The 21,834-nt window shown below is 40.9% G+C and overlaps 1 protein-coding gene across 29 annotated transcripts in view; it reads left to right on the forward strand.

Annotated features, from left to right (window-relative positions):
• CAMK2D (calcium/calmodulin dependent protein kinase II delta) overlaps nt 1-21,834 on the forward strand; it is a 131,651-nt gene that overhangs the window by 108,395 nt on the left and 1,422 nt on the right. For 8 of the 29 annotated variants that reach the window (XM_086747069.1, XM_086747073.1, XM_086747072.1 and 5 more), the window contains 6 exons: nt 797-856; nt 2,471-2,512; nt 5,058-5,106; nt 16,196-16,271; nt 17,388-17,482; nt 18,507-18,735. In XM_086747069.1, the coding sequence (XP_086603195.1) occupies nt 797-856; nt 2,471-2,512; nt 5,058-5,106; nt 16,196-16,271; nt 17,388-17,482; nt 18,507-18,735 (551 nt within the window). Of the gene's footprint in view, nt 1-796; nt 857-2,470; nt 2,513-5,057; nt 5,107-16,195; nt 16,272-17,387; nt 17,483-18,506; nt 18,740-21,834 lie in introns of those variants that run through there. The other 21 variants (XM_086747099.1, XM_086747082.1, XM_086747075.1 and 18 more) reach the window with 5 other exon arrangements.

The following is a 21,834-nucleotide window of genomic DNA, read 5'->3' on the forward strand; positions in this document are numbered from 1 at the left end:
GGTGACATATGTATAAATTACGCAGATACGTACTGATTTGTGGAATAAGACTACGGGTAATGTAGAGTGAAACCTGGCGCTTTCAGGTTACAGTACCAAAACTGAGAGGCTGGTACACAGGTGCTGCGGGATTCTTGAAACTGCGAAAAAATCACAGTGGCAAATTTATTTTTGTCTAAAATAACGCAAAAAAAAAAAAAAAAAGCTGAAGAGGCACCAGTCCCTTTCTAGCGTCAGTTGTGTTTGTTCAGATCTGGAATCAGTTAAATTTGTTCAGATCTGTTCCCGGGAGCCAGTCAAACAAATCTAGAGATTTCTGGAGAGCTATGAGTAATCAGATCTTATTGATGGTAGTGATAGGCGATGAGAAATAAAGAACAACTGGGTGCAGTTACTTAATCCTGTTGCATGTCAGGAAACCGCAGTGGCTATTCAGGACTTGCTTCAAACCCGTATTAATTCGTTATTCCTCTTACACGCGATTAGCCGCTACTTAAAGGCTCTCTGCTGTTCTGAGTGTCGCAGCCGGAGTCACCTATACCTGTACCTTCCCTAGACCTTCGTACAGTGCATCCGAAAAGCCGTAGCTAGCCTGTTCGGAGGAGCTGCCGCCAGCTGTCGGATCTCGTTAGCGCTCGTTCAAGTTCATAAGTTCATCTTTCTGCGATTCTTTATTTCCATATCTATATCGAGATATCTATATCTGTATATAGATGTTCTGTACAGCCAGATATAGATACGGTGCATACCGCCGGTTTCTAAGGCCTGTCTGTTTCTATTTTCTGCATACCTACAGATAAACAACAAAACCAACGTGGTAACCAGCCCCAAGGAAAATATTCCTACCCCGGCGCTGGTATACCTGGAACCTTCCTTCTCATGCTATCTTGAAGTTTTTGACTGTCTTCTGTTTGTTCTTCCTTCTTTTTTTTTTTTTTTTTGCTTTTTCATGCATTTACTCTGTTTGCTTTCTAAAAACAGGTTTTGGAAAAAAAAAACTTTTCGTTTGAATTATGCTTTCTTTTTTTTTTTTTCTTTTTTTTTTTTTTTTTTTGGTGAGGAAGTCCATTAGAGCGTGTTTATTAATAAAAAAGTGTTACGTGGAAGCTGGATGCGGTAGAGTCATAGCATTTGTAACCATAGTGGAATTTTTTTGCATGCTGTGCTGGAAAGTGAGTAGAATGCGCTTCGTGTTGCTCTTAGCTCTTTGCCTGATGACTGTTTCCATCTTTTTAATGCTAACTTTTTGCACCAAAAAAAAAAAAAAAAAAGAAAAAAAAATTATTTTCTCTTCTTTTTTCCTAGCGTAAGCATTGATATCAAGGAGAGCTAACAGGATTATCGCTAGGCTACCGTAAAATAGACCTTATTCAGATTTTCATTGCCTATTTCCTAAAACTCAGCAGGACTTTGCAAGTCTTCCCTGGGATCAAGAGGCATCTAGCGCTAAACGTTTTTTCTTGGTTCTCTTACACTTAAATCTACAGGAGACATTACTCACTAATGAGCTCTATTAGGAGCGTATTACTAATTGGAGTGCTGTTCATTAATGTTTCTATTGCAGTCTTGCTTTTATTAGTAGCTCCTATTTCTTAGGCGTACGTGTACCACAGGGCTCACAAATATAAATGCCGGTGTGCAAGTACCTGAATTTGTGAGTATTATTTCCCATATTCCTGTGTATATATAGCTTTGAAAATGTGGAAAATTCACACACATTGGGAGAGATTTATATTTTTTTGTACACGCTGAAGCGTACATTGGTAAGTAATTTCTGAGGACCAGCTAACAGGTTTCCAGCGTGCATGTACAGCAGCCCTGCACGATTGTCTGTGCTGAAAGTATGCTGGCTGACTGCCACTTCAAAGATTATTTAATCTTTCTTTTAAGGGAAAGGGATTTGAGGAAATTATGCTTTAAAATGACGCAAAGATCTCTCTCGCTTACTTTTATGCTGCCCTGGCAGAGCAGCAACTGGTAGTAGTCTGCCTCTTCCAAACCATGATAGCATTCAGAGGCAGTTAACTCATCCTTCATCCCTATCAATTAATCTGCATTTTTATTTAATCAGTTAATACTAATACAAGCAAACATGCTTAAAGAAAAAAGGTCATTTCTGGCCGCCTTGTCCAGCCTGGCTCGGACAGGAAAACGAACAAAACATGTTAGCGTGCCCTTGTGCGAACGAAGAGCCTCTGCGGGTCTCCAGAGCTTCAAAGCCCTGCGTGCGTTGGTCCTGAATAAGGTCTCTGCATGCTGCTGCGCTAGGTGAGATGGTTTGGTTGTTTTTTTGCTGGCTTGCTGTTGAGGAAATCTGTGTTGGAGACACCCTCTGGCAACAGTTAACGTTTGTTTTAGCTCTTGTCGGTGTTCCGTGTTTGCGAGCTGGCTCTTCTTGCGCTCCCTCACGCTAATGAGAATGTATTTACCGATGGGAACTCTTTTTTCTCTTTATTTTGTTCTCGCTCAGGAGCCCCAAACTACAGTAATCCACAACCCTGATGGAAATAAGGTATTCAGAAAGAATCAGCTCCATCTTGCTTTTTTCCACACCACACATTTCACCCACCGTTCCACAGCAAAATAGGGCCATTCCAGGAATTTTCTGAGGAAAATCTCATTCCCACATTTGTTACATCCGGTGTCTCTTGAGCCCCTTTTCATCTGTGTTCATCTGCTACGTGCGTCCCGCTGAGTGTTGAGCTTCCGAAGTTCTTGGGGCAGTCGGGAGCAGTTGGCAGAGCTCGGTGCCCCGTGCAGCCAGGCTCGGGGAGCGTGCCGTCTCTCTCGTTTCAGCCAAAAATGCTGCAGTCTTAAGTAAAACCAAAGAACGCTGTTCTCGGAGAGATTATACTGACGGGTTTGATGGGCGGTTGTCACCTTAATAAAGGTGTCATTTCAGTTTCTCCTGCCTGCTATTTCTCAGCATGCTTACACGCCATGTTGTGACGTGTCTTTTGCACAGGACTTTGGTTTTCTTCCATAACATCACTGAGCAGGTTCCAAAAAATCTTAACATTTCAAGTGACAAAGAGGCCTTTTGATTTTCATACGTTTTCTTCATGCTCTTTTCTTTTTCTTCTGTGTTGTGGTGTTTGCGTTTGGCAGCCAATTCCTAAAACGTATTGTGTTTTGTTTCCTTTTTTTCCTGCATGGACTTGAAAAGAGCCAGGAAATATCATCATTTACATCTAACACATGTTCCTAGGTTTCCTGGAGTTTACTTTTCAACCAAAATTTCACTGTTTACAGTGCTGACTTTAAAAAATTGACGTTTCATTTATCTCGTCTTAACTACTCGTGGTTGTTTCATATGAGAAGGATTGAATCTGAGTGGAAAAAAAATAATGCATGGGGACATTTCTCAAGCATGGAAGTGCTGATGGTGTGTGTTGTGCCTGTTTATCCCGTTCCTTCAAGTGCCTTGCATCTGTCAAACACAAAGTTTTTATTTTCCTGTTACTACTTTTTCAGCTCCCCTAGTTTAAACGCATGGGCGACGAACAGCCTGTGTTTGAATGCTAGTCTAATCTTTATCGCTCGAGTCCACTAAAGACCAGAAAACCCCAATAAAATATTGGCGTGACTACATCTACTTGGCTTCGTTACGTAATTATAGCAATTAAGATGCTCAGCGTCCCAAAAGGTCGCGGCAAACAGGCGAAGCGCTTGATGCGGAGAGTTACTCCTCAATTTGTCTGAAAGACTGATCGTTGGAGTATGTGTGGCAACTGGGGCGGATGCTTCAGTATCACAGGCTGCAGCTGCCCTGGGAGCCTCTGCGTGGTGTTCACAACACGTATTTTTGGGGAGGTTTTATTTACTTCTAAGTACTTTACCTCATCTTTTAAGTGATAGAGCATGATACGTCTGCGTAGAGTGAAGCGTCTAACACCAGCCGGTTCAGGAAAAGCATGGTGACTTGTTCGGTTTGGTTTGTGTGTGAATTAATTCGTGTTGTTTAATTTATGGATGCACCTACGTTTTGTTTTTTTTTTAAGGTCTGAGTTAACAGTTTTGAACATTCCTTCGGCTCAGCCTTGTTAGGACACAGTAACTGAAGGGCACTGTCAAATTTACCTTATATTATTTAATTGTTAAATCCTTTTGAGAGTTAAATACAATATCAGTCCTATCTTCTGTCACTCAGATAAAAATAGACCAATTAATCCTTTTTGCTATTGAGCTATGTATTTTAAAAAATGCATATATTGATTCTACTCTCAAGAAAGTACACAGATTAAAAGTTAAGTTTAAAAACTTCTTGGCTTTCTAAAACAGCGTACCTATTAGATTTGACAGTGCCTTGTTGAATTTGCCCATAATAATTCATGTTTCTGGTAATTCATGAAAGACTGAGATGCAGCATCCTTGCCTTTTTAACAGTGTGGTGGCTTAAGTATAAACCGTCTGACAGACGAGTCATTCCTCCATGACTGGTTATTTGAGGAACGCCGCTACAAAGATACCTTAGTTTGTCAAAATCATTGTCATGTATTTATCAATTCTCCATCTCCTTCAAAAATTTATCACAAAACCAGTATAAAAATGACAGAATCTGATCCAATATCCTTAAAATCACTCAGAGGCTTGGTTTTAATATACGTCGCAGGAAGCCAGTTGTAAATTGTAGGGTGCAGAAGTCGGCGTATTCGGAACCTGGAAGAGAATGACTTACTCTGAGCAGTCGGTTTAATCACAAAGCTTAAAACGGCAAGCTCTCCTACCTGGCTGAGGTGATTCATCTAACATTCCAGATGGACTTTGTACGGTTGGATGTTAAAGAGGAAAAAAAAAAAGTTTCCTTTACATTCCTGTGAAGTCAAAGCGTTGGACAGCAGGAAATGTATGTGGGTTCCCTCTTGTAGAGAATGGCCATGTTTGACATCCGTTTCAGGTGGAAATGTCTTAATCGGCGTGTGACCGTTTGTTTGTGAGTGACATCCCACCCCGCTTCAAGGCTTTGCATGATGTCTGTGACTAACTGTAATTCTCAACGGCACGCACACGAGGCCTGGCTTGTCTCACACGTTCTGCTTGTATTTACTTCTCGACAGGAATCAACCGAGAGTTCCAATACAACCATTGAAGATGAGGATGTCAAAGGTAGGATTTGAAGCTTGAAACATTTGGAGAAGCAATAACATGAATTATTTGAACGTATTTCGTTAGGTCATTTAACACAGAAACTCCTAATGAGTCTTCAGAGAGAATACTGGTTTTCCTTGTTTAAAAGAAATTACTTTTACGCTCTTCTGTGTTACTTGTGACGTGTTTCAGCCTTACCTTTGAGGTTTTTGGTTCCCAGAACACCATTTGCCGTGATGTTTTGGAATGGAGGATATAAAGTTACTGCTTATTAACTAAGATGCTAGGTCCAGTAGTAATAGTAGTAGATTAAAAATGTCTAAGTCAGTGTGTTGTAACTCTTACTTAGTTTATGTACTTGTAGCATGCATTTGTGTTTTAGGGTTGCTTTTTTTTTTTTAATGTCACCATTTTAATTTTTATTCTGTTCAGATGCCAGTGTTTTTTTTCATATTTCTCTTTTGTTCTGTCCATACACTTATTTTAATCTTCTTTTATTATTTAAAAATCTGAAATTGGTGTTTTTTTTATTATGAAATTAGTTCTGTAACTTCACAGATATTGGTTTTGTTTCCATTTTTTTCCTCTCTAAATATGTGATGTTACTCATACTTTAATATTAAACATAGTGATTTAAAGCTAATGTTTTTTTTAAAAAAAAAAAAAAAAATTAGGTTTGTGTATCTCCAGTTGATAGAAAAGATTGATTTTCAGCCTCAAAAACCAATGTTATACGTAGAGGTGAAACGCAGGCCAGAGGTGATAGTAAAGATACAATGTGGAGAATGGAAAAGAAAAGAGACTTGCGTTACTGTAGGGGCTGCATTCAGCTCTGATTAAGTCGCTGATGTTGGCGCTTTGTCCTCAAAGTTTCGGTGAACCCTTTCACCTCCCCTTGCCCAAAGTCTTGGGTGTGTTAACAGCCAGGACCCGCTCACCGGTGATAGCAGCGTGAGTTAGTGCGAAGTAATGGCTTGGAGAGCAATTCCAGGTATCTGCAGCTGATGCAGAGGAAAATACGGTGTAAATTACCTTTATTCCTAACATTTGGTATTTCTTCCTTCAATGCATCGTGTGTAGTTTAGCAACTAACCTCATTAAATGAACGATTTAATTATAGGGCCTCTGCATGATGTTGTAACAGTAGGATTTTTATAAAATTCTGTCTGAAGCTTAGCGCGCGGAATTCTATCTCAGGAGTACAATTATAAGAAAAAACAGGAATGAAAATGTTTTCCCAAATTCTGTTACATGACTCTGTAGTATCACGGGTAAGAGCAGGTCGGATGGCCACCACGTACTTTATTCCCAAAGCGGAGAAGAGGATCTTGCAGTAATCCCAGGTCTGAGAGACAAGATGCTGGTTGTGTCCTTCTCTTTGACGTAGCTGAGTGACAGGTGTGAAATGTTCAGCGGTTGAAGTTTTCTGTTATTTGTAGGTTGCAGACCTGCTGCTACCTCATACGATACCAAGCGGATAAGCCAGTAAGATGAGCTGAGGCTATTTTCCAAGAAAAAGTGTTGCATTCTGTATTTTCTGGAGGCTGCAGAAGAAGGAGCTGGAACATGTTAGCTGTGCTTGCGGCAGAGGAGGCAGAGTAGCGTGGTATTGCTCTTCACCTGCCTTGGTGGGAAGGTGGGAGGCTTCCTCCCCACCGGGAATGCCAGTCGGAGCTGCTCACAGCTGGGATGATCGTGATAACCTTGTAAAACCTGTTTCAGCAGCGGGCCTGTGGCCTGACACACGGCGGGACAGTTACCCCGGTCGCCACGCACCAGGTGCACATTTTATTCCAGTCTACAGGGACTTCATTTTCTGTTTATTTAAAAAACAAATAGAATCTCCCTGTCATTAATTGCTGGCAAGCTTGCTTGTTTTTCACTTTCTAGTATTCCTCTCACACTTCCAGTCTTTCCACCGGAGGCTGCTTTTCAGATTGTTTTATTAGAAATTAAAGCTAACGGTACCCCTAGGGTCTAATGTCTGGAATGATTCAGGGAATCGGCACTCCTGCAGCCCCTGCAGCTACTATAAGCTCAAGCCTCATGCTTTAGCAGGGCACTTAGGAAAGGTGTTTTACCCCTAGACCAAACTTGACTTTCGGTTGGAGATTTTCTAGGACAACAGTGAGAAAGCCGTTCTTTTGTCAGGAACGGCTACTGGCTGCAGCTGGAGGTAAGATATTGATAGGGACAAACAGATTTCAGAGGTAGCAGAGAGAATTTTCTCAGATTGCTGACTTGTCCGGGTCCTTACGTGTGTGCTCAAGATGATGCTTGTCACCAAATTTGAGATCTAGAAGGTGATAAAGGACCTTACAAATGTTTTTGCTTTCCTTCGCAGCATGGAGTACAAGATGGGAAGAGGCTCTTTCCTTGCTGCGAAGAAGGGAAGTGCAGATGCCACTCTGTAGCTGAGAAGCAGTGCTAGTGTATGTTTTACAGTATTGCAGGGTGACCCACACCTCGCAGAGAAGGACTCTTCTTTGCAAAGGCATGGCAATCTGTGCACTTAATTCTTCCTCCTGTTATTCTAACACCTTGCACAGATTGTACAAACAGGTACAAGGCTCCTTCTTTTGTACAGACTGCCAGCCCACACGTACTTAAAACATTCAGCTCTGCATCCGGGGGTTTTGTTATTTTTTTTCATTGATGTGACTTGTTAAAGTTACGTGAGTCTGTGAGGGATGTCCTGTCTCCCGCACAGTTGTGGTTTTGTGTGCCCTGTGGGAGCGTGCGTGCATATGCGTGCCTGTACGAAGTATTACAGATGTTAGGATTCATTAGGAAAGGTAGCTATTAAAAAAAAAAAAATAAATCTTAAATCAGCTATCACAAATGTGTCTCTAGGAACAGATTCTGATATCTGTCAGGGAATTGGTACCATATTCTTCTCTCATGTCAGGATCTCACCCTGTTTTCACTTTTGAAGGCAGGTATATTGAGTTGAAGACAGTAAAACCAGGCTTACTTTTCATTTGTTATTTATTGAAAATCTGTAACTTTGTCTTGCTTAGGTATGCATTTACATCTTTTAGGACTGGAACATGCTACTTTTACTAAAAACGGTGCTTGGCAGACAATATTCAGCTTTAATAATTCAAGGAATAAGCTAATTCTAGAATTTGAGTCTGAAATCACTTGTAGTTTCAGGTTCCTTGCTAACATAAATTTCTGACATTATCTATTGATCGTGGGCTTACCTGCATGACAGTGATCCCACCTTAAATACAAGAAAGAACTCGCTGAAAACTGGACCGTGGGCAATGCCGCCTTCTGGGATTGCTTGTGGGATTTCTCCGCCCTGTAGTAATGAGACTGGAACTCCTTGGCAGCGTCTCTCTGGTAGGAGATTGATATGTTTTCCAATTATTTTTGCCGGCAATGCACAGAGACTTGTACAAAGCTGAATGGTTAAATTTATCATGGTCAGGAAATGTAGATTTCTCATGGTATTTTGTTGCCCCTGGATATGAATTAAGGAAAGCACTGGTAGGAATGATTATTCCCGATGGAAAAAATTGCTGAGTCGTAGGGCACTAAGAGGTCAGGTAAATTCTGGCTCATCTGTGCTACTTAGTACATCTGTAAGGTACGTAGCTTCAAAACATTAACCATTCAGGAGGCATATCTTTTCATATATCTTGCTAATTTATTTTTTTATACTTGTTGGGTTTTTATTATTTAACAGTAGAAAGACACCAATTTAAACTAATCTGTTTGGAACACACTTTCCTCAAGGAAAATCCTTAAATTTCAAAGAAAATTTTTGTAAAAGCTCTTTCAAAACCCTGTCTATCTCAGTACGGGATAGAGGGTTAAATCTGCGCTGGCATCTGAACAGAGTCGTTTACAGCTACGACCTTTACGGCTGTTTTTTGGCACCCACGCTGCCTCCCAAAAGTACATCAGTACCACTGTTTGTGTGCTCAAAAGATGTTGTACGTTCTTGTTGCTTGTAATTAAATTCTGGTTATTTTTCTTTTGGCCTTCTCTTTTTCTTCCTGCACACCTGCTTGACCCTCATACAGCTCTCGCAAAGGAGGGTGACATGGAGAGGTTATGTTCCACCCACCACACCTCCTCTTCCATTGCTTCTTCATCTCCCTGGTCACCACCCTTGCCGTGCCCCAGCGGCCGCTCCTGCTGCCGGTGCCTGCTGAGGATTCTGGTCACACTCTACCTCTTCATCTTTGTTTGTTCATACGTTGTGTTTCTTTCCGTCAATTCAGCGGGCAAGTCTACGAAAAATGCAGACTCGGAGAGTCATTCGCTTGAGTCTGAGCTCTCCCACTCCACTCCTTCCTCTGTACTGTGTAAGTTGAGAGACTCATCCGGTCGGATGATCTCTTTTGTCTCTCCCTTCTCTTCCCTCCCCATCATCTGACAGTAGCACAAAGAAGCTCAATGCTGTGATCTGCCTGATCTAGGAATGACCTTTTTTTTTTTTTTAGGGTTTACAAAAGTATGGAGTGTAAGTTTTTAGATAGTTATTTCTTGGTTTCATTAATTGTAGAAACATTGTCATCATTGCTAACAGCAGTAAAATAGGTTTGTATTTCAGAAAGTTGTGTCTTGCAGAGGAAGTCTTTGCGGTATTTTTCAACTTAGAGGCAGATTTCACTCTCACCTCTGGCTTGGATTCTGGATAGAGTCTCCAGATTAATTACAGATCAATCACCTGTGACGTTTATCTATGTCATCAAGTTACTTTCTTCAGCATCGCCGTTGATAAACCAACCTTAACACTGCTGCGGCGGCTGTTAGCTTGCAGCATTGGTTCATGACAACTGAAAAGTTTCAGGCTTTGCTTAGGAGGAGATCGGTGAGGAAACTATGAGCAGTTGAAATGTGAGAGGAAAAAGACATGGAGTTAGTAGCTTGTGTACTGGTGGAACGTCCAAGGCCTGGGTAGATGCATTTCTTGTTTATAAAGGTACCCAACGTTTTTGGCTTTGAAAGCTGGCAGCCTCGCATTTCCTGCTTCATTGGGCAGTTAATAGTGCTAAAACCACTGTTAATGTTTAAACCTAGATGGCCATTACTAATTTTGTTACCAAATTTAGGAGCAGAGGCACCTCAGGTAATACCACTCTTCTGGAAAAAAAAAGTAGATTATTTTAGTTAATTATATTATTCCTCATTATATTGAGGAATATGTTTTTAAAGGTAACGCAGTTTTCTTATGAATAAAATAGGCGAATGCCACTTTTCTTGGAATTATTGTTTGGGGGTGGTGGTTGTTATTATTATCTCAACACACCTCATTGCTTTTTAAAGCTTACTTAGAAGGAAAGAGATGTAGAATTGAGGGTTGTTATTGATTTCCCGTTGTAAAACACCAGTGGACAACAACAAAATCGGATTGGTAGAGCCATTAGGTGGGAGCAGAGTTTAAATAAAAACGTGCACAGCGGCAAAGCTTGGTAATGGCTGGGTTATCAAGGCTTTAAACGTCGTTTCTTGAGGCAGCAGCCAGATTCCATGACGGATGTAACATGGTGAGAAACCGTAGCGCGGCGTCTTGTAAGCGCAGGGCCCGTGGTACAGCTTTGCTCTAAGACCGTGGGTGATTCATCGGTTAAAAATAAACATTTGCCACACGGTATAAATATTAGTGTGATCGTATGGTAGCTCCAAGGAGGGAGCATCTTTAGAAACAATTAATTTCATATTAATAAAATGAAGCTATGTAGGGCATATGACAAGTTGCTTAATATCACATTATGAGTAAAGTTTAAATAGATGCATTCGTTTTGTTTGCTCTTTTTTGCTAATATAGGGTGGAAGAGTGCTGGGATAATTTTTCAGATATTTACCTACATAGCTAATGAATTACATTTTTTTTTCATTATGCAATTAGTAGGCTTATGAGTTTTCAGAAGGGCGAAAGACAGTCGATAGCCTAAAAAAAAAAATTCTGTAAACCATCCACCCGTATCATAATCTGATGAATCAGAGCCAATCTTTGGAATCAGGAGGCACTAGGAAAGAGATGCTGCATGTAAGGTGACAGGTCAGATGTCTTGGTTCATATCAAACTTCTCTTCAAACTGTGGTTATCTTCAGAGCAATTCCTATTTGCTGGGACAGCGTTCAGATTATAAACGAAGGTAGGTTCTCCCATACTGTGCCGTTGAGTTCTAGCTGACCGATGTCACCTTGATAAGGACGGTACTGTTTTAAAATGATAGCACAGTGTGGTAGGATCTGTCTCCCCACATTTAACCTCCACCACAACGTAGCTAGCTATATTGGGTCTAGTTGTCTAGACTCCCTTTAGTCAACACAAATAAGTCAGATGAGTCACCCTTGTCTTAAATCTCTATTTTAGGATATGATGAATCGTGCCCTGAAAGTGCTTATTTCTCACCGCTGACTGTAAGGGAGGGGAGCTGAGAGAACAAACTCGCTTGTCTCTACTAATAAATGTCCAAAATGTTGTGAGATTAATCCACTCTGATGTGTACCAAGATACGTAGTTGAGAGTACTGAGCTGAAAAGTTTTAAGGGCTTTTTTTTCCTTGAGAAACAAGAAAGAGGCAGAATCATTTTAATCATCTTCGAGTTCATGTGCTAATCTGTAACCAGGCTACCACATTCTTCTGGAAAGGTGCTTTGCTGCTTAGCAGGGGTTTCATCGCGCTCTGTTTCCAAGCAAACAGTAGCGGGGGGTATGCCGTTACCTGATTCGGGTGTTATTTGAAAGACGAAGGTGATTTGTCATTGCATTTGTCTTTTGTCTTTTACGTTGGTCTGCACTGCGCTTGTTTGATAAACTGTTTTCTGAAAGACCAAAAACGTTGGCTTTATACTTCACTAGTGTGCTGACTGTTCTTAGGGTTATTTTGTGTTCCAAGAAATCTGTCAAAGAACAATTTAAAAAGTGTATTCCTACCCCCCAGTGGGGGTAATTAATAACCCTTCCAATATAGCGAATAGATAATCAATCATCTAGTGTATTGATAATCCCCTGTGATACTTTGTTTTCCTCGCTGTGAGGCCACACCCTGTAGGTTTAAGGCATTTAGAGTGTTAAATCCTTTTAGAGTAAATGCTGTTCTTACTTACTTTGTGCATATTAGCGTTGATGGTGTTTAATTACGAAAGATTAACCTCACCCTGAAGCTGAGGTGGGGGGGGAAGGTAGTGAAATAGTGAAATACAGGTGGAGGTTAATAACTCATTGAAAGTTAACATACGTGCTGTGGCAGTGCCGCAGAAATAATTTTAGCCAGTGGTAGAAAATGTTCTATTTTGTTCTTGTCTTCTTATTTGGTCTTTTTATAGCTCTTCGTCTTCATATTTTTGCCTTTGTGTTAGTTGTATACCTACTCGCTTGCTAAAGCAGGGCTCGTATTGTTTTTTAACTGACTCTTAGCACCTTAACTCACTGACCCTACAGGAGTAAAGGTTATGTTCAGAGAGTAAGTCCGTGGTCTTTTCTTAAATGCCTTTATTTCACCCATATTCTGAGCAAAGAATGTAAAAGCTACTGTGAGAGAGCGTGAAGATCTCTTGCTGGCTTTAACCAAAGCTGAAGGACCTTATTTCAGATGTTCTCACTGCACATCAAATAAAAAGTATAATAGCATAAAGTGGCCGCTGTATGTCAAACGGCGTAATTCTCTTAGAATACAATAGAAGTAAAGTTTACTGTTGGATTAAAAAAAAAAAATTGAATTAAAATGGTGATTGTAAGTGACAGTTATCTGGCAGATGGGAGCTGGCCAGATGCCTCTTCCCTAGTGCCTCATGTGTTCGCTGCTTGTCCTTGTGTGGTTTGTAACGTTTATTTAGATGGAAAAAGAAGGTGGAGGTTTGGAAGAGCGTGTGTTAGATAGAGTCCATCAGATTTATAATGAAAAGTTGGTAATTTTCTTACTACTCTAGTAAGTGCCAATTATTTCTCTCAGATGTTGCCTGCACATTGTTCCTACAAATACCCATTTCACCTTATGTCATCTCCAGTGCCTTCCCTATTTCTTCCTTCGCGCTAAGGAGAAGCGCAACTCTGACTTGATTCACGTGGCCACCAAGTCATGGCTGCATTGTCCTTCTCGCTGCTTTCCAGTCTCCTTCCAGTTTTCTGCTTGTTGTATTCCAGTTCTTCCCCGTCTCCTTTCTCTTCCGTCCTCCCAGGCTAAACCTCTGCTTCCTAGACAATCTATTTACAGGCTGAAATACTTCTGGTCTATATTTGTACTCTTGTCTCCCTCTACCCACACGCACACCTACACAGAAAAGTCTAACATGCTAAGATAAAAAAAGTCCCCCAAAATAATCAGTAGGAGTTTTGTCTAAAATCACAGCAGTTACTGAAATGTTTAATTATTCTTTGATACCTGATGTTACTGAATATTCTGTACTGCCTTGTTCTTGACCATCTTTTTTTTGTAACGTTCACTCATGCTCTCAGATGAGGAAGGGCTGAGAGCGAGGAGGGGTTTTGCACGCACGATAAATAATTTCTGGAATTCCAGCTTCTAAATTATGCCACACCTCTGTCTTCGGCTCTTTTTCTCCCGATGAGGTTGCATATCAGATCACTAAATGGGAAGAAATGTCGTTTTCTGAGAAGTGTGTAATTATTTCTGTGTTGCTGTAAGGGAAGAGTAGCGCCGTTGCTTTCATCAACGGCTTCACATGGTGCTTGTGATTTTGTAGAAAGATTGAGAAATGAGTTGGAAGGCAGATGATTTGGCAGCATCTTTCCGTTCCTGACGGTCCGCGTTGCGAACCGTGAAGTCTTTCCACAAGTACTGGAAGAACTGACGCGGTGCTGGAGTTGGAGGGTGATTGATTTGAGCCCGTGATACTGCTTTAATCTCCTTTACTTAATTCGCTGGCCTGTCAAGCTTCCTGATGGATGAGTTTTATATTCCATGGACAGGTCAGCAGGCACAGCTCTAGTAGATGTTAGTACTGCCCAGAGAAACTTTGCTGGAACCATAATCTGTAATATTAGGTGGCTCCTGTCAGAAAGCTTCATGAAAAGATAAGTTCTGCTGCAATTTCATTTTGGAAGGGGGAAAAAAAAAAAAGATGAAAAAGAACAATTTGGCAATAAGGTTCGATTTCTCCCTTCTGGGGTTGATGTTGTAATGTGGTACAGCATCAAAGGTACGATTGAAGTGCTACATTTTGATTGATTCAAAACAATTTTTTAAAAATGCGTGTTAGCAGAAATTTCCATGCTCATTCAGATTGAAATCAAGTCCTAAAATCTCAAAGATTTGCAGAGAGAAGCTTCTGACGTTCACATTCCTTTAGCTCATACTATCGGAGGCGCGGACAGATGCCGGTGAGCCAGGTAATCATCCCAGTAAACTGCGCTGTTCCACACCATTCGTTTAAAACAAACCAAAATGCCTTAATAAGCCTCTGGGCTTGGATCGGAGAATGCTGTGGAACGGGATATAATCAGATACTCGCTGTTGTTTGCTGTCCCCTGTCACAATATGAATGACATGTAAGTCAACGGTGGGCTTCTCCTGGTGAAACTTGGAAAAGAAGTGCCTGATGGTAGGGAAAAAGGGAATATTGCCAATTGTGTCCAGCTCAGAGGAAGTAAAATGACGCGTCCGTGTGGTTTTACGTCTGTTGCTTGTGGAAACGACAGTACCTTTGTAGACATTTTCATGGCTTAAATTGTTATCAAATAACGCGATCTCACGATTATGTAGCAGCTCATCAGAGATTTTTACCTCATTTTCCACTCTCTGATGTAGTAGTCAGTAATTTCCTAGTCTCTGATTGGAACGTGATGCAAATGTTGCATGCACAAACTTGTGATTTCCTCACTGCGTGAAGTCTGCGCATTCCAGATTTCTTTTTGCCAGACTTCTCTAACACTGCGCCGTCATTTCTCACGCGTCCATCCTGCCGCTTGCCTTGTGCTGACCGTGCCATACGGCGTCCGCAGTTTGGTCGGTGTTGTTTAAACATGTGGCAATGGAGCCACTGCTGATCTGCCATCGAAACATCTCTTAGTTAAAATTCTTTGTTCTTTGCATGATCTTTATGAAAACTTCATCGGTATAAGATTGAACTTCACTACAGTGCAAAAATACAAAAGTCAGTTCCTCAAAAATCAAGTTTTTAAAAGCAGAAGTCAGTAAGATTTTTCCATCTTGATAAAACCTCTTAAACTTTGCTCTCCTGGAGTACCTGGTGTTAGCAATAACCGGGCCACGGTGCAGGAGTTTGTTTACTCTGCGCTGTTTCAGCGTGACTCCTATCAGCATTAGCAAATACTGAACTGGGAGCTCGTTTCTTGACGAGTAGATAAAGGAGAAACTGTTCCACGTTCTTTTGCCTTGGAAGCGGACATGAACACTGCTTGAGTTGGCATATTCTTGCTAGAAATACATATTCTGCTTGTTTTTAATGTATTATATTGCTATTTAGGACTTATATTCGTTAGTAGGTGTACTGTGGTATCACCGAATTATCTAATTGAGGTTCGTTGTGATGCAGATGCGTTGAGCATTTTACAAGCCAAGGACAGGCAGGATCGCAGAAGTCAGAGCTGAAAGGCGCTGTGTTGTGATTAGACCTGTGTGGATATGTATGCCTGCTCCGTAATCCGCGAGCTTTGCGCTAGACAAACTCGATTACAGGCTTAGGGCTTACGTTCCTCTTTACTTAAACAACGGACACGTTAGGCCAACAAAGTGTTACAAAGATGCCGGACAATCAGCATTAGGCACTTAAAAGGTAAAGGCCGCGTGTGTATATGAAACGTTAGAGCATAATAATCAGTTTCTGTTAATTAGAGGTTAAGAGTTGAGGTTTGAGTTTGGGTTTTGTTTTGCTTTTGAAATGGCAGATCCTTCAGTGAAGGAAAGATTATGAGAAAAGTGGATTGGTCTTGACGTGTGTTTGATGTCCTCCTGAATACAGGAGCACACTGAAGCCAGAACAGCGTACAGCAGCGGTATAACGTCGTGTCCTTTGGTCATAGAAAAGGAAGAGAAACAGCAGTCGCGCCAGCTGAGGAATGACACACCACCTTTCTTACGGCTGTTCTTCCGACGGCCATTCAGCTGTCACCTTCTGCTTTGCCTTCCATTTTAAGACTTGTATCTATGTCTCTCTCTAGCTCGTAAGCAGGAGATTATCAAGGTTACTGAGCAGTTGATTGAAGCCATCAACAATGGGGACTTTGAAGCTTACACGTAAGTTTTCTCATTTCAGAGGGAGCGAGGGGACGTGATGTGTTTGACCCTGTATATGCAAATACACATATTTATATATGAGCGCGTGTGTTTCTATTTATGTATTGTTGAGGTTGGTTCTCAAATGCCCCCAAGAAACACAAGACACTTTCATTTCCGCTTTGCCCTGGCTTTACACGAGCCTGGTTGCCAATTTCAGAGGAGCTGCTTGCGTAAATCCAATGTACTCCTCTGCCGAGACAGGATTGTCATCCTGACGCAAAATACGCAGTGACCTGTCTTGGTGTACGAAAGCAAAGTCCTGTTTGTGGTTTAGAATCCAGAAAGCACAGCAGAAGCCTCTTTTAGCGAAAGATTTTTATTGTATGTGAAGATTGATATTAGCTGGAATCCCATTTGTACTTCAGGCCGTGAAAGGCCTCGTGGAATTTAGGTTCCATCAGCCTCTACTGAGCACTGTGCGACAATTTGCTGGGGAAAAATGAACTGATTTCTCTCTCAGCTTTTCTCTGCAAAGACACAATTTCTTCATTGCCGCTCTTCTCTTCCTATCTCAAAAAAAAATTTTTTTAAGGTACAGAAAAGCCTCACACTTCAACAGTGACACTGCTCCTTCCTCTGTAAAGACTTGCCAGCGCTAAACTTAATGTGATCATACCAAACTAAAAACCTTTGTTCTACTGTTGTCAAGTGGAAACTTATTCCAAATTCTCATCTGAATTTTGTCAGTTAAAAAAAAAAAAATTAAATCTTGCTTAAATAATGATGTGAGACATAAAAAAAAAATCCTTTAGATTGCACAGAAGCAGTTTTCAGAGTCACAGGTAACAAGTCCTACCTGTAATACCATTGAATTGTGGGGCAGTTTCTTTTTTTTTGGTGAGAAGATGAGTGACATGAACTCTAGTCCACCTAAAGCAAGCTGCCAAATTTACTAATTTAGCTGAAAGCAGAACTCCATGACTTTTCCCCATTTAAATTCTGTTCTTTTCCAGTCTGATGGTAGAGGTAAGTAACGTGTCCGGTGGGAATAAAGGCAACATTTTCAAAGTCATCTCTCCAAAGCTGTGTTACATAACTGCGTGTGATAATTACAGAATTTCCTCTTTTCCACAGAAAAATCTGTGATCCGGGCCTTACGTCTTTTGAACCTGAAGCTTTGGGTAATCTAGTAGAAGGGATGGACTTCCACCGGTTTTACTTCGAAAATGGTAAAGATTCCTTTTTCATCACTGTGAATCTTCTCCTTGTGATTGTGTTTCTCCAGTCTAATTGGCATTTTTGTTTGGGAGTTAATTGATCTGGGCAGGGGAAGGGATTATTGGTTTTTTGCAAAGTTCTGCAAAACCTGTTCTTCTGTCTGTTTCTGCTGCGCTCATTCACACATGTTAGGGCAGTTTGTGTAGCGGAGGCAAGGGTCAGGTATTTGGAAAGAGAAAGTCAAGATGCAGAAAAGAAAAACAAAGAAAACATAGATAAGTAATTCTCATACTTATTATATGTGAAAACATCAAGATATATTATATATATATATTACAATCATGTCAGCTATAGCAAGGAAAAACTACCCATAGAGTGGACTGAATAAAGTTTTGGAAGATCATGTAAGGTAGGTAACCATTTTAGGGCAAACTTGACTCTAAAGGAAATAAAATATTGTAAATGAAGGTATCAGCTTGTCCAGTAGTTACTGAGAAATGTCTGAGTGTAAAGTGGGATTATCGCATTCCTAAATTTTCTTCCATCTCCAAAACTGCATTCTCCATATTTTTCTCCTAAAATGTTTCTTTTCTTACCACTGCTTTTTAGTTTTGCTAGGTATCAGCACTTAATAAAATATGTCATAAGAGTGAATTATTTTAACTTAAACTGTGAAGTACAAATGTCACTAGACATTAGACACAGCAGTGAAACTGAAGCGTTGGGAAAACTTAATTGGGAAACTCAAGATGGTGGCCCCCACTTTATTTAATCCGTATATTTACGTGGATTAAATAATCTGTACTGTTAAACATTGGATTGGTTTCCTTGCAGGAAATCCTTTATGCTGTGACTGTGCTCATTTCTACAATGTACTGGAGCTAGTTGTCAGTCATGATTATCAGTAAACAGTAATTATTGTTTTGTATCTGCTAAGCTTGAGATTTTTCTTTTGTAAAATGGGGCGAGATTAATTATTTTGGCTTACATAGAGAAAATGTAATTTATCCTCTCCGCGCGTGTTTGTTTTCCTAGCTTTATCCAAAAGTAATAAGCCAATCCACACCATTATCCTCAATCCTCACGTCCACCTGGTGGGTGACGACGCTGCTTGCATCGCGTACATACGGCTCACCCAGTACATGGACGGGAGCGGGATGCCAAAGACGATGCAGTCGGAGGAAACGCGGGTCTGGCACCGGCGCGACGGGAAGTGGCAGAACGTTCATTTTCACCGTTCAGGGTCACCGACAGTACCTATCAAGTAAGAAACAATTCTGTAGGTCAGACCAGATGTCTAATAGCTGCTTTTGGCCTTAAAAACTACGAAACTGTCCTCTCTATCATGTAATTTCTTGTGGTGATTCGTGCAGTGTGTATTATATTCAGTAATGTGCAAATATTGTTAAAATAATGCTTTTTTTGTTGTTGTTGTTTTCAACTGTGATGCCCACTAATCCAACCCAGTCCCTGAGCTGACAGCTTGAGGAGCAGAAAAATGGTTTGATGTAGATCAGGCTTGATAAAACAAAATAGGGTTGGAAAACCTGAAAAAATAAAAAGCAGTAGGATGCAGGGAGCTGTTAGAGCTGACTGGAAAGTTTCGAGGAAAAAAGTATCGCTGTTCTGAAGAACTGAAGTTTCTGCAAGTTGATTTTGAGCCAGTTTACGTATTTACTTTGTAAATTAAGTCATACAGGTACCTCTTTTCTCACACTCTCTTTGCTTAACTGCTGAATAGTCATGGGTAAGCCTCAGATCTCTCCCACCATCATTTTTCTCTTTTTTTTTTTTTCCATTTGGGCATCTCTGCATGCCCTCTCGCACCCTCGGAGTCATGCCACTACTCAACGCGCGCAAACCTGAACTCCTTGAGCCAGATTCTCAGCAGCGTAAATTACAGCACGCGCACGGTTGCCGTGACAAGACACAGAGTCACAGCTTCTTCAGGAGGTTCTGCTCAAGTCCTTTGCTTTTTCTTCTGCTTGCAGCCTTCGCTAACGCTGCTGTGCCCCTCAGAGCCCAACCTTGCTGAGTTCTGGCTTAGGTTAGGCTGTTTCCAAGTTAGGCAGCACTGGTATAGGCTTTGGTTTGCTAAGGTGCAGGCCCTCTGTGTAGGATTTAATTTCATTTGTGTGAGGTCTCCCGATGTTGATAGTGGCTGAATTCCCTTGCGTGGAGGGTAAGAGCTTCGATTTCATCCTTCAAACTTCATGATGTCCCAGATTTTACCCCTTGTAACGCTATTTTGCCCTATGAAATAATACTTGATAAAGTAAGGAACATAATAGAATGAAGTGTTAAACTTCTGTGGGGATTATTTTTTTTTCTTGTTATTATTTAGGAAAAAAGTAAATTCAATTACCTACTGGTAACTATTGTATTTTATTTTAAAATGTGAAAGCAATGGGAGCAGGAGCCATATCGTCCTTTGTTTTTCACATTCCAGCTGCATTGCCAGTGATTTAACAGATAATATTGAGAGAGCAGTTATATTTCTTTGAAATGCAGCATTAGGTAGATTTTGGATGTTTTCAGAAACCCTGGACAGTAAGTGTTTATAGCAGAATGACATGAACTGGACTAGAACATTATTTCATCTTTTCCTTTGTTTTTTTTTCCCCCCTTCTCTTTTTGAGGGGTTGCAGGGTTTTGTCTGTGCCAGTGGGGACAGATGGAGGAGATTTCGGGATTGCAAGAGGGTGTCCAAGCTGAAACGGTCACAGAGGAGGAGTAGCAGCTCAAAACCTTAGAGCATGGCTATGGCTGGAGAGATGCTCTGAGTTTGAACCTAGTCCTAGAGGTGTAGCTCCTGTGTAGCACTGGCACCAATGTCACATAGATCCCTTACCTAACCCTCATCTTAAATTAAGAGGGGTTTTTTGAACTTGCTTATATCACTGTTCTGAAATATCAGCAGTCCAATGGTTAGAAACCTTACTCTCCAGTCTCTAAGTTTTAATCATTTTTCAGTGTATCCTTGATTATTCTTATTTCGTCGTCATTCTCCTGTGCAGCCATGAGCTGTTTTACATGAAGGCTGATGAGATCACTTCCCACCTTCTATTTTCATAGTACTTGGTTGGCTTTTTTTGGCAGGATCTCCATTTTCCTGGCTACCTTAGTAGCTCTTCACTGTCTTGTTTAGTTTGAGATTTGTCTTTTCAGTAGCTTGGATTCTTCTGAAACACTGCATACAGTTGTGGTCAGGGCTTTATTTAACTTTACAATGTCTTCTTTTTTTGCCCCTGTTGATAAAGCTACACCTGCCGTGTTCTGGCATGATTTCTGCACTTTTGTCACCTGCATCACATCAGCAGGTCATCTAAGACAGCCATGTGTTTATCCTCAACTGTCATTTCCAGACAACGAGTACGTAGAAACTTTGGCTGAGCGTGCAGCCTTGTAGTTCTTGTTACTACGTGTAACGCTGCTGGATTACCCAGCTCTCAAAGTTCTCCTTGCTCAATGCTCCTGGTTTTATTTATGAAATTCCACCCAAGTGTAAGTACACTACGTGAGATCAGTCCTGCTGCTTGTGCTCAGGTCACTGGCAAAGACTGGGGTGTCTCCTCTAGGCTGACAGTTCCCCTTTCTGCCCAAGCACTGTCATTTTTCTTACCATTATTTTGTGTATTTTTTCCTTAATCCCCATCTTCTCAAGTTCAGCTGGTAGATTCCCATGCAGCGCCATTCCAGAGCTCATCTTCTGTAACCCATCCTGCCTTGGACTTCGCTTTTCCTTTTCCCAGTCAGAGCAGCACTGTACCAGTAACTCCAGTTTGGAAAACTACAGAAGAAATATAATTAAAATATTGTTCTAGATTATCCTTCCTTTCTTTTCACTGAAATTTATACAGTCTACAGCTATTTATTTAATTATTACCAATACACAGTAGCTAATAATGGCAATGCCATAATTAAAAAGTATCTTACACATAATGCCTGAGGGATTTCCAATCTAATAAACTTGCAAAAGCCATTACAGCTGTGATCTGCTTTTGCAAACACGGCGTCCTAGATGATGTCGCATCACTTGCTGCGAGCAGTCGCTTATTTGTTTTCAGGGCTATATAGAACTGTTTCCTTGTGGCAGGTAATTTATTTGGAAAAGATTAGGAGCACAACTGTGTGTTTAGTATATAAATAAATTTTATCTGTAGTTTTCGCTGCGAGTCAGACAAGACAACCTTTGGTTTCTGTCTTGTCCATTGTTTCTCTCCGAGTGATGCAACTGATGGGAGGAAATTTTGCTCTGTGTTCCGTGTTCTGAAGAACTTGTGCCGGTGCATTTCTGCAGAACTGTGTCTGCGTACACACAGACCGTAGCCCCGCACGATATGGGCAGTCAGAAGCTATCGGA

This window comes from Chlamydotis macqueenii, chromosome 4, assembly GCF_036417535.1.
Source record: "Chlamydotis macqueenii isolate bChlMac1 chromosome 4, bChlMac1.mat, whole genome shotgun sequence".
Taxonomy (NCBI): domain Eukaryota; kingdom Metazoa; phylum Chordata; class Aves; order Otidiformes; family Otididae; genus Chlamydotis; species Chlamydotis macqueenii.